Here is a 13779-nt window from a genome sequence, read left to right as displayed (position 1 = left end):
GACTCGAAAGGGGCCATCGTAGTAAATACATGCTATGCTCCGTGGTTTTACCATTTAGCCTTTATAAAGTGCTGAACAAAAGGAGATAGCTGGAATCCCGCTGATAGTCTTTGTCTTCATAACAAATATATTTAATCAACCAAAGTCAAGAGATCAGAAAAATGTCGATCTATAAGACAGTTTTGTGCCCATTGTCGGAAACCCACGAGACACCGCTCTATCGTTTCAACTAGTGAGTTTCCGATGATGGGTTAATCCTACGTGGACGTTATTTGATTTTGTGTTTGATATTAATAATGACTGCAATAATTCATGTATTGTGATATATATTGTTGCTGAAGATTCGTAATTTGGAAGGTGGTTTGGGTTTTAGAAATACATATAAAAATCATCAACACACTTTCAACATTTTAATCAATGTGTTCCAGCTTTATTATTAATATTTTAAAATCATTACTACAAATATACTTGTGAATAACATAGAACATTCCATCCTGGGTAGCACGTAACATGGAAAAAAGGCGCATTGTTCAATTTTTGAGGTGATTTTGTTATGCTATTGCTGAAATTGAAGGTGCAGTCAAAAAATGTTACATTTGAGAAGCATCCAGGAGTAACTATGTTTGAAGAGCGGACATTTACTTATGTGGATGTTTTATTTGCATTTAACGGAAAATCACTGCTTTAGACATTAGAAAATGTTGTCATACAAACTTCGCCATTTCCTAGCAGACGTCAAGCGGCAATTTCTCTATGTCGTTATTACGTCATTGCATTATGACGACTGTCAGAACAACGTCACGAAACATGTTTACATATCACTACACACAAACTAGTAAAGTAATAGGAGAATGATATGATCTCATAAATTCCCTTTTTATTGATTTGTAAGCATATATAGTTGTCAGTTCCGAACAAATGGACATATAGTATACATATCATAGCCCAGAGGACCTTGTCCAGGTAGGGAATCCAACAAAGGACACCAGACCATACCAGATGGTTTCGTGGAATATATGTGGTTATTATTTAGAAAACTAAACTCCTGGCAAATATAATAAAAAATGCATAAATAAAACATTCATTCATTCTCACATCAAATCGCACCTCGCGAAATAACAGTCAAAGGACAGCTTGACATTTCAGAGCAAGACAGCTACATGCAAAAATCTCATATAACAGAATTTCAGAGAAACTATATAATATACTAAACTTAAAGTTAAACAAGTACATTTCAAGTAATTAAACGTTACGTGTACATATATACGTTAATACATTTCATTGTTAGATAATATCTTATACTAGAATTATATACAATTACCCGCTATCAAAAACCATTTCACCATACTTGAGAGAAAAACATATTAGAACAAAATGAATATTTCTAAAGTAATAGAACAGAAAATAGGCTCACCAAAATAAACGGACAATCAGGAATATCAAACGATCGACTATATTACACGTTTCGTATTTACACCACGGGGACTAAATTAAAATTGTTCGAAAATGCAAAGAAAATACATGTTGGGATACGTTAAACTGGATTAAATGCGCTGACATATAGGATAACTTTACTGTTCGTAACCCGCAATTGTTTTCGCCCGGCATCACAAGTCCCGTCCGGAGTGAACATGAAACAGTATACACAAAACTACATATATGTACACCAGAAACAGGAAACGCAGGCGCTCAAAATATATAACGATATAAATATTAAATTTACTTGGTCACATCAACTAAACACTTAAACTACCAAGGCAACAAAGTGAAATATATGACGGTATTAGAACTGACACCCGAAGAACGTGGACTAAGTATGATGTCGATAATTGTCGACGTGGGTGACGTCAACGGAATCACTCGTCATAATTCTGTTCCATCTTGCGAAATTAATCGTCGTTGATGAACGGTTTTCCTGTGTCTATGCTTAAACAATGTAATGTAGAGACCCTAGAATAGGTGATAATGAGTAAATATTCGGCATTAAAACAAAATTCCAATAGCAGTCTAATTGTCTATATGCTAGCGCGCATTTTATGAAATTGTCTGCAAAGCTCTGCATCTATGTAGACCATGAGATGCCATAGGATGATAGTTAAATTGCTTAAAAATACCTCACAAGCGGATAACACAAATCGACAGAGATACCAAAAATATATAATTATTTACTACAAAATCATACATTTTATAAGTATGAAAATATCTTAGAAATGTATGATTGAAATTAATATTACTTATCAATAAAGTATGACTATAGTACATATTCCGCCTGGTTTGAAAAATATGCCCTCGTCTTTTAACATGTTTACAGTATATAACAATCACTTTTCAACATTTTCAAGTTTAAAATACTATACAGTTTTCCTATAATCCTGATTTCCAGGTACATGTGCAGAAGAAAATGGCTAAAGCATCATCAAATACTTACTGCAGTCTTCTTAGTTCTCAATTCCGATAAACGACGGGTATAGCATTATATTACTGTCTAAATAAAAGCACTGCCCTTACGCGTATCATAATTACATCTTTGTATCTGTAGCTCCGACATTGTTTAAAAATGTTACATTTTCTCATCATGACTGCCGGGAGAGACTTGACAAACACGTCTGTCTATCAATTCGCTGTGTTTGACGAAAATGTGTTACCAACAAAATCAGCATCTAAGAAACTCTTAATTTATCAACGTTTATTAATGCGTGTCGCACGCTTAAATGACTTTGACGCTTTGATGCAATGAATCGGGAAATCCCTATCTAGGTATTTATAGACAGATCGGTCAACAACTTTTATCAGCCGATCATTGGTTTTATAGTGAGTCATGTTGGGTACTGACGTCCAATGAGAATTGGCTGAAACACCAAGAAAAATAATAAACTGATATATTTACATAACACGTAGTTTAAAGATATCCAGGTGCGGCGATATTGGGATTTTGACCAATGATAAAAATTCTGCTGTCACGCCTTCAACTCATCGATCCATACAATAAATTATGACACGATTTTATTGGCATATCTCTTATCACCATTTCGGAAATCCTGTGATATTGTAAGTCCTATTCAGCTTTGGATGCAAAATAATAAGTAAAATCGTAGAACATTTTCACCCATAGGTGTAAAAAAACCCGAATAATCTACAAATTATAACATTACTTAAAATGTTTGTGATCCGCCATTTGTGAAATACCCATACCAACAACGCAAAAAGTTAATCACGGAATAAGCAGAAGAAGAAAGACTACAAGACGCATGTTCCCACACAAAAACACAAACATTATCATGTGGACCCTGTCAGATAAAAGCCTGGCCACCAGACCCTAAGTTGCTGATAAGAACTTACTCATCAGAGTTCTTTACTAGATTATCCTCCCCCTAGTTTAAAACAAAATACAGGCATGTATGGAAGAGATACAAAAATAATCAAGCCAAAACGTTGTGAGTCTGAATGCATTTGTTTAATATTTCTAGAGACTGGTAGCCATCTAGAGTGTTGAAATTATAATGTCTTAGCCAAAGAAATAAACGACATAATGAGGTAATTTCACGTATAACAAGCTTTCAAGAACCAGAAAAAAAACCAACTAAATAAACAAGGATACTGACCTCAAACCACTCGTATTCAGTGTATATAATGATATAGGTAAAAACACTTGAGAACACTTTATTTCCAATACAGAAATAAATAAAATTGGCATCAGTTCCTGCGAGCCTCCGATTTGAAGCCAAATGAAGTCAGCAAAAATAATTAAGTTATTTGAAACGTATCAGCTCCAAATTTTTTTGTCATGGAGCAGAATTATACTAAGATCATGACATTATAATGGAATACTCTGTGCAATTAGTACATAAGTATTACAAAAACATTTTCCCAATCAAGTTTGGATTTCAATATATTACAGATTTAGGCCAATAGCTTCATCATTATTCCTATGGAAATTTCCTGTTTTTGTTTTTTTTTTTTTTTTTTTTTTTTATTATGTGATTTTTTTTTTTATTTTTTTTTTTTTTTTTATAATTTTTTATTTTTTTATTTTTTATTTTTTGTTATTTTTTTATTTTTTTATTCCTATTCTGATTTGTCTAAGTTTCATCATAATGATGCATTTGTTTCTACAGGTGTAGAACAACCTAATCGATGAAATTCGACAAATAGTTTTACATGATGTTATGTTCAGTTTCTTCTTTCCAAATTAGCAGCTGAATTATAGGCTCATTTCCTTCATTTACAGCTCCTATGAAAAGATGTAATTTCTCTTTACTTTTGGTTTCTTGTCCAAAAACATCTCCCAGAATTTCAACTTTTATAACCTAATGCCTCTTCAATTCTGGTTTCTCGTTCAAAAAACATCTCCACAATTACTTTTTCACTTCCATATTTCAACAAATCAAGCATTTCGTCCTTAAGCTTTGAACATTCTTCTCCATAATGTTGACAACGGGTTGATCGTTTCGGTATTCTTTACATTCTGTGACAAACCTAGACATCATGTCCAGTGCCTGTCTTTTCGATTCCAATTTCCGTGGAAAATCTTTCTCAGCTACTCTTGACACAGCCTGATGTAGCACTATAGTTTTGTGATAACGATGTACTTCGTTTTTACACTCTTTACATATAACATGTTTACAGTCATTGCAGAAAAGACTTACATCTTTTTCTGGGTGTAACGTACATGTCTGCTTGGATTTGCTCAGTCGCACAACATCTCGAAGAAATGGATTAGAGTTCAAGAAGTCCGTGCTTACCACCTCATGTTCACAGAATGCTTCTTTTCTCTCTGAGCAATAACTACACATATAGAGCTTGCATTTTAAACAGACATTTTTACCGTCGTCTTCCTGACAAAAAGCACACGAACCGACTGATTTCAATATATCCAAAACGTCATTAACAACAAAAGCCTCTGATAGGTACTGTGGATCTCGTTCTCGTACGAAATAATTCTCATCACATACGGGACAGTTTCCTTTATTGAGTTGGTGGCGTTCGTAATCTCGTTTGATACAGAGAAAACAGAACGTATGTCCACACTTGAGTACTCTGGCGTCCTCCAACACATTGGAACACATACGACACCTCAGAGCTCGCTGTAATTTCTCCACGGGTACCGCTGACATTTATATTTGCTTACATTTCCTTTCCATTCCAGTATTGCCTGTATAATAGATAAACACGGATTATATAACTCACCGATTCACAGTTCTCCTATCTATTTCTATACAATATATACTTAACCAATATATCTTATATAGAACTCGTTCGCATTAATTGGGATTTATTGATAATCCATATATTCGATGCAAAACTAAAAGAGAAACAATAAGTCACTGACCATGGGGACATGATAATGTTAACGTAACGAGAATGAATTATAAGCATACGTATACACAAAAATAATCTTATGATGTTTTATTAACCATTGCGGACCTTACGGTAGTTAGCCTTTGGCTAAGCATGTTATCCTAAAGTTTTATTATAATAGTATTTACCCGATACGAGTGTCAATTGTATATCGCCTGTTAGATTGTACTAGATATGGATAGGACTTCAGTCAGGCAGAACCAAGTGACGTATGTCTGGTGGGTTAGAATTAAAGAATTGTTTTAACATTGAAACGTATTGACACACATGTCGACAGTATATTAAAGTATAAATCGTAGATGTAGGGATTCCACAAAACGCCTGAAATTGAAAGCCTACATTTAAGAAAATTTCAGGTAATAAGAAAAGTATTCCTTATGTTATAAATTTGGTACACTCTTTATATAGTTAGACAATTTAGAATGTTTTTAACACTGGATGAAAATCAAGTCTACAAACAATTGTGATTTACAATTCAGTTTTACTGATTTTGTATAGTGATGAGTGAATAATGGGTAATGTAAGGTATGATTATTAAGTGTGGTTTATTTATGTGGTAGAGAGAGGACTGAGTGGTGGATAATGTAAGGAATGATTATCAAGTATGGTTTATTTATGTGGTAGAGAGAGGAGTGAGTTGTGGATAATGTAAGGAATGATTATTAGGTGTGGTTTATTTATGTGGTAGAGAGAGGAGTGAGTTGTGGATAATGTAAGGAATGATTATTAGGTGTTGGTTTATTTATGTGGTAGAGAGAGGAGTGAGTGGTGGATAATGTAAGGAATGATTATTAGGTGTGGTTTATTTATGTGGTAGAGAGAGGAGTGAGTTGTGGATAATGTAAGGAATGATTATTAGGTGTGGTTTATTTATGTGGTAGAGAGAGGAGTGAGTTGTGGATAATGTAAGGAATGATTATTAGGTGTGGTTTATTTATGTGGTAGAGAGAGGAGTGACTGGTGGATAATGTAAGGAATGATTATTAGGTGTGGTTTATTTATGTGGTAGAGAGAGGAGTAAGTTGTGGATAATTAATGATTATTAGGTGTGTTTAATGTGGTGGATGATTGGATTAGGGTGTGGTTTATTTATGTGGTAGAGAGAGGAGTGAGTTGTGGATAATGTAAGGAATGATTATTAGGTGTGGTTTATTTATGTGGTAGAGAGAGGAGTGAGTTGTGGATAATGTAAGGAATGATTATTAGGTGTGGTTTATTTATGTGGTAGAGAGAGGAGTGAGTGGTGGATAATGTAAGGAATGATTATTAGGTGTGGTTTATTTATGTGGTAGAGAGAGGAGTGAGTGGTGGATAATGTAAGGAATGATTATTAGGTGTGGTTTATTTATGTGGTAGAGAGAGGAGTGAGTGGTGGATAATGTAAGGAATGATTATTAGGTGTGGTTTATTTATGTGGTAGCTATAGAGAGAGGAGTGAGTTGTGGATAATGTAAGGAATGATTATTAGGTATGGTTTATTTATGTGGTAGAGAGAGGAGTGAGTTGTGGATAATGTAAGGAATGATTATTAGGTGTGGTTTATTTATGTGGTAGAGAGAGGAGTGAATGTGGTGGATAATGTAAGGAATGATTATTAGGTGTGGTTTATTTATGTGGTAGAGAGAGGAGTGAATGGTGGATAATGTAAGGAATGATTATTAGGTGTGGTTTATTTATGTGGTAGAGAGAGGAGTGAGTGGTGGATAATGTAAGGAATGATTATTAGGTGTGGTTTATTTATGTGGTAGAGAGAGGAGTGAGTGGTGGATAATGTAAGGAATGATTATTAGGTGGTTTATTTATGTGGTAGAGAGAGGAGTGAGTGGTGGATAATGTAAGGAATGATTATTAGGTGTGGTTTATTTATGTGGTAGAGAGAGGAGTGAGTGGTGGATAATGTAAGGAATGATTATTAGGTGTGGTTTATTTATGTGGTAGAGAGAGGAGTGAATGGTGGATGTAAGGATAATTAGGTGTGGTTTATTTATGTTATGTAAGAGAAGAGAGTTGTGGATAATGTAGGAATGATTATTAGGTGTGGTTTATTTATGTGGTAGAGAGAGGACAGTGTATGTTGTGGATAATGTAAGGAATGATAAGGAATGATTATTAGTGTGGTTTATTTATGTGGTAGAGAGAGGAGTGAATGGTGGATAATGTAAGGAATGATTATTAGGTGTGGTTTATTTATGTGGTAGAGAGAGGAGTGAATGGTGGATAATGTAAGGATATGATTATTAGGTGTGGTTTTATTTATGTGGTAGAGAGATGGGTGAGTGGTGGATAATGTAAGGAATGATTATTAGGTGTGGTTTATTTATGTGGTAGAGAGAGACAGTGAGTGGCGGAATAATGTAAGGAATGATTATTAGGTGTGGTTTATTTATGTGGTAGAGAGAGGAGTGAGTGGTGGATAATGTAAGGAATGATTATTAGGTGTGGTTTATTTATGTTGGTAGAGAGAGGAGTGAGTTGGTGGATAAGATAAGGAATGATTTATTAGGTGTGGTTTATTTATGTGGGTAGAGAGAGGAGTGAATGGTGGATAATGTAAGAATGATTATTAGGTGTGGTTTATTTATGTGGTAGAGAGAGGAGTGAGTGGTGGATAATGTAAGGAATGATTATTAGGTGTGGTTTATTTATGTGGTAGAGAGAGGAGTGAAGTGGTGGATAATGTAAGGAATGATTATTAGGTGTGGTTTATTTATGTGGTAGAGAGAGGAGTAAGTGGTGGATAATGTAAGGAATGATTATTAGGTGTGGTTTATTTATATGTGGTAGAGAGAGGAGTGAAGTGGTGGATAATGTAAGGAATGATTATTAGGTGTGGTTTATTTATGTGGTAGAGAGAGGTGAGTGAATGGTGGAAAATGTAAGGAATGATTATTAGGTGTGGTTTATTTATGTGGTAGAGAGAGGAGTGAGTGTGGATAATGTAAGGAATGATTATTAGGTGTGGTTTATTTATGTGGTAGAGAGAGGTGAGTGAGTGGTGGATAATGTAAGGAATGATTATTAGGTAGATGGTTTATTTATGTGGTAGAGAGAGGAGTGAGTGGTGGATAATGTAAGGAATGATTATTAGGTGTGGTTTATTTATGTGGGTAGAGAGAGGAGTGAGTGTGGATAATGTAAGGAATGATTATTAGGTGTGGTTTATTTATGTGGTAGAGAGAGGAGTGAGTTGTGGATAATGTAAGGAATGATTATTAGGGATGGTTTATTTATGTGGTAGAGAGAGGGAGTGAGTGGTGGATAATGTAAGGAATGATTATTAGGTGTGGTTTTTTATGTGGTAGATGAGAGAGGAGTGAGTGGTGGATAATGTAAGGAAGTGAGATATTAGGTGTGGTTTATTTATGTGGTAGAGAGAGGAGTGAGTTGTGGATAATGTAAGGAATGATTATTAGGTGTGGGTTTTATTTATGTGTAGAGAGAGGAGTGAGTTGTGGATAATGTATGGAATGATTATTAGGTGTGGTTTATTTATGTGGTAGAGAGAGGAGTGAGTTGTGGATAATGTAAGGAATGATTATTAGGTATGGTTTATTTATGTGGTAGAGAGAGGAGTGAGTGGTGGATAATGTAAGGAATGAATTATTAGGTGTGGTTTATTTATGTGGTAGAGAGAGGAGTGAGTGGTGGATAATGTAAGGAATGATTATTAGGTGTGGTTTATTTTATGTGTTGAGAGAGAGGAGTGAGTGGTGGATAATGTAAGGAATGATTATTAGGTATGGTTTATTTATGTGGTAGCTAGAGAGAGGAGTGAGTGGTGGATAATGTAAGAAATGATTATTAGGTGTGGTTTATTTATGTGGGTAGAGAGAGGATGTGGAGTTGTGGATATTGTAAGGATGATGATTATTAGGTATGGTTTATTTATGTGGTAGAGAGAGAGTGAGTTGTGTATAATGTAAGGAGATGATTATTATGTGTGGGTTTATTTATGTGGTAGAGAGAGGAGTGAGTTGTGGATAATGTAAGGAATGATTATTATGTGTGGTTTATTTATGTAGTAGAGAGAGGAGTGAGTTGTGGATAATATAAGGAATGATTATTAGGTATGGTTTATTTATGTGGTAGAGAGAGGAGTGAGTTGTGGATAATATAAGGATGATTATTAGGTGTGGTTTATTTATGTGGTAGAGAGAGGAGAGTGAGTTGTGGATAATATAAGGGATGATTATTAGGTGTGGTTTATTTATGTGTAGTGAGAGGAGTGAGTTGTGGATAATATAAAGAATGATTATTAGGTGTGGTTTATTTATGTGGTAGAGAGAGGATGTGAGTTGTGGATAATAGTAAGGAATGATTATTAGGTGTGGTTTATTTATGTGGTAGAAGAGGAGTGAGTTGTGGATAATATAAGGGATGATTATTAGGTGTGGTTTATTTATGTGGTTAGAGAGAGGAGGTGAGTTGTGGATAATATAAGGAATGATTATTAGGTGTGGTTTATTTATGTGGTAGAGAGAGGAGTGAGTTGTGGATAATATAAGGAATGATTATTAGGTGTGGTTTATTTATGTGGTAGAGAGAGGAGGAGGTGAGTTGTGGATAATGTAAGGAATGATTATTAGGTGTGTGGTTTATTTATGTGGTAGAGAGAGGAGTGAGTTGTGGATAATATAAGGAATGATTATTAGGTGTGGTTTATTTATGTGGTAGAGAGAGGAGTGAGTTGTGGATAATGTAAGGAATGATTATTAGGTATGGTTTATTTATGTGGTAGAGAGAGGAGGAGTGAGTTGTGGATAATATAAGGGGTGATTATTAGCTGTGGTTTTATTTATGGATGTTGTTTATATTTACACATTTAATGGAATTACAATATTGAATACAATGTAAAGCTGGAACTATTATCAATTCGTCCACTCATTGTTATTTATATAAAATATATTTGTGGTGTTGGAAAACAGAATTTTAACTACATCTGTAATAACAAAGAATTGCAAGTATTAGATTATCGTCTCATAAATTCAACTTAGAGACTGGTGAAATTGAAATAGCCAACTTCATTCCACTTAAGGAAAACAAGATATGATTAGAAATTATCTAATTTATGAAAATCCTATATGGTATTGTAACACCCTACACTTGCTTAGCGGTCGTAATGCGTGTTGAGCTAGTGTATCTTAACATAAATTCCCTGCGTGTAGTATCCTTATGTGTATGTTGTACTTAAACCCTGTATACAATAATCACCATATCTACTTGACCCGTAAAGTTCAAAAAATACTCCCCAAAACTACAATGGAATTTCTTGGTGATAATGTGTTTGAAGGCTCATTAGAAAATAAAACAAGTACACCTGTAATAAAAAAAAAAAAAAAAAAAAAAAAAACAAGAATCTATTGTAGGTCAATCGAAAACAATTCAACATTAACAACTTAGTAATTGATCCCTGTACGAATCCCTGTCATGATAATGATGTAGAGAAGGAAGTAATGCTTTCTAAGTTGTCTACGAAAGAATATGACTATAACCCAGAAACGCATGTAGATCGTGAGAAGTACTCAACGCACCTCATAATATTCATGTATTTCTAGGGTCATGTCATCCTCAACAAAACACATAACATAGCATACAATACACAATCTAAATCGTTATAATAATGTTATTTACCTGTTTAACTGTGACATCAGACTCATTACTCCATAATGTCACCCGTCATAACATAACATACAATACACAATCTAAATCGTTATAATAATCTTATTTACCTGTTTAAACTGTGACATCAGACTCATTACTCCATAATGTCACCCGTCATAACATAACATACAATACACAATCTAAATCGTTATAATAATCTTATTTACCTGTTTAACTGTGACATCAGACTCATTACTCCATAATAACACCCGCCATAACATCCTACCCGATAACGCTTACGTCATACTGCGCCACCTATTATCAATTATGTCTGATAAAGGGAGATAAGTATTAAGTTTTTTTTTTTACATATACATTTGTATATTAAGGGGCGGACTGCCCTTGAAAAGTGGACAATCAAGTTTATATACATTGTTAGGCCTATTTTATATCTCATTCCATTATTGAATTTAATGATTTTTATTATACATTTGGTAATAATATCATCATATTTTTTATGTAAAAAGGAGCGGGTCGGTGTGGGTTTTGTACACAGTGTTAAATACGGTCTCTGTCACTCAGCTGACGGAGCATGCTTCTTTGGCGTAGTCGGTAGAGCCGTAGTATTTTCACACCGGAAAACCCGGGTTCGATTCTCGTTCGGGGTGATCGACAAAAGATGTTATTCTTTCTCTTATTAAGTTTTTTTTATTATCGTATATAAACATCTACGTAGTAATATAACTAATAAGTAAACATGCAATCTTATATTTTTGTTGAGATATTATTGTTTCAATTACAAGAAGTGATCGAAATTTATCAAAATTAAGTCTTTGAATGTCGCATCCTGGCCTACATTATCTAATATTCAGTTTTTACCTTTTATAAAATAACCACGCGAACCCAGTCTATTTTTCATGATTATAGAACGTATGTATTGTATATGTAAATATCAATCATGGGATGCAAACCCAGTCTTTTTTCATGATTATAGAACGTATGCATTGTTTATGTAAATATCAACCATGGGATGCAAACCCAGTCTTTTTTTCATGATTATAGAACGTATGCATTGTTTATGTAAATATCAACCATGGGATGCGAATCCAGTCTATTTTCATGATTGCAGATCTAGAACGTATGTATTGTTTATGTAAATGTCAACCTTGGGATGCGAATCCAGTCTATTTTCATGATTATAGAACGTATGCATTGTTTTATATAAATATCAACCATGGGATGCGAATCCAGTCTATTTTTCATGATCATAGAACGTATGCATTGTTTATGTAAATATCAACCATGGGATGCGAATCCAGTCTATTTTCATGATCATAGAACGTATGCATTGTTTATGTAAATATCAACAATGGGATGCGAATCCAGTCTATTTTCATGATCATAGAACGTATGCATTGTTTTATGTAAATATCAACCACGTCATTCAAACTAGCTAGCACATGATCTCCGTCATTCAAACTAGCTATGTACATGATCTCCGTCATTCAGACCAGCTAGTCCATGATCTCCGTCATTCAAACCTGCTAGCACATGATCGCCGTCATTCAGACCAGCTAGTACATGATATCCGCCATTCAAACTAGCTAGTACTTGATCTCCGTCATTCAAACCAGCTAGTACATGATCTCCGTCTTTCAGAACAGCTAGCATATGATCTCCGGCATTCAAACTAGCTATTCAGACGAGCTAGCACATGATATCCGTCATTCAGACCAGTTAGCATATGATCTCCGTCCATTCCGACCAGCTAGTACATGATCTCCGTCATTCAGACCAGCTAGTCCATGATCTCCGTCATTCAAACCTGCTAGCACATGATCGCCGTCATTCAGACCAGCTAGTACATGATATCCGTCATTCAAAGAAGCTAGCACATGATATCCGTCATTCAAACCAGCTAACACCTGAAATCTACGAGCTTCGATCTCATGCCTCATGCCAATACAAAAACATGTAGGAGCCGTTAGTACGGAGACGTAAGCCCCATTTTTGACCGAATCGTGTACTTTGTGATACAAGTATGAAATCTGGTAACCAATACTCTAACCCAAACCGGATCTTGCTGCTGACGGCCAGCGGCCAATGGCCACCTAGAAAATATTTAAAGTCTAATATCTTGAAAGGTAATTGATGTAGAATCCTATTTTTTGTTATATACCTATACCTTATGGGTTACGGAACACAAATATGAACATAAGTAATTGGTAAAAGTTGTAGGCCATCTTGTTTTTCAAAATGGCTTACATAGATAAACAAATTGTAACAAATGTTTCACTTTATTTTGATTTGTCCATTTTATATTGATCTCAGGCGTCGATTAATTAAACAATATTATTACAGGAAACCATCGATATTTGAACTGATACAATTGCTTAGTATAGAAAATGTCAGGGAGTTATCAAATTTAGGGAAAATACTTGTATTTAGCTTTTAAGAGACGATGATCGAAAATATAAGTAAAGTTGATATTACGTTTACATTTTAATGTATAGAGAATTTTGTATTTTATGTCATTCTCTACTGTCTAACTACATTGTAAATATATCTACAAATGTAATTATACATATGTATACATGTTTTGTACCTATAAGTCTAAGGGCTTTTGGTTAATAAAAGATTGATTGATTGATTGATAGATATATTTAAATTCTAATATCGTGAATACTAATCGATAAGGATTTTTGCTCTACACCTACAATTGCAGGTTTACTAAATAAAAATATGAACGACAGTAATTTGTAAAAGCCGCTGTCGGCCATATCGGTTTTCAAAATGGCCGACATATGAATAATTGAATTT

General features: G+C 34.4%; 1 protein-coding gene across 2 annotated transcripts; it reads right to left on the bottom strand.

The window, feature by feature from the left end:
- Positions 1 to 4305: 4305 nt before the first annotated feature.
- Positions 4306 to 11269, bottom strand: LOC138312446 (E3 ubiquitin-protein ligase TRIM56-like). Of its 2 annotated transcripts, none has more exons than XM_069253319.1 (2): positions 11187 to 11269; positions 4306 to 5152 (listed from the first exon to the last, which is right to left on the bottom strand). In XM_069253319.1, exon 2 carries the CDS (start codon positions 5112 to 5114, stop codon positions 4377 to 4379), a length of 738 nt encoding a protein of 245 aa, XP_069109420.1. In that variant the 5' UTR covers positions 5115 to 5152; positions 11187 to 11269; the 3' UTR covers positions 4306 to 4376. The 2 variants fall into 2 exon arrangements, with proteins under 2 accessions (XP_069109420.1, XP_069109419.1); XM_069253318.1 differs by lacking the exon at positions 11187 to 11269 and adding an exon at positions 10990 to 11070.
- Between the last annotated feature and the right edge of the window lie 2510 nt (positions 11270 to 13779).

This window comes from Argopecten irradians, unplaced genomic scaffold (assembly GCF_041381155.1).
Source record: "Argopecten irradians isolate NY unplaced genomic scaffold, Ai_NY scaffold_0322, whole genome shotgun sequence".
NCBI classification, from domain to species: domain Eukaryota; kingdom Metazoa; phylum Mollusca; class Bivalvia; order Pectinida; family Pectinidae; genus Argopecten; species Argopecten irradians.
Note: the sequence above shows the minus strand (reverse complement) of the source record. Positions and strands in the feature narration are given on the sequence as shown.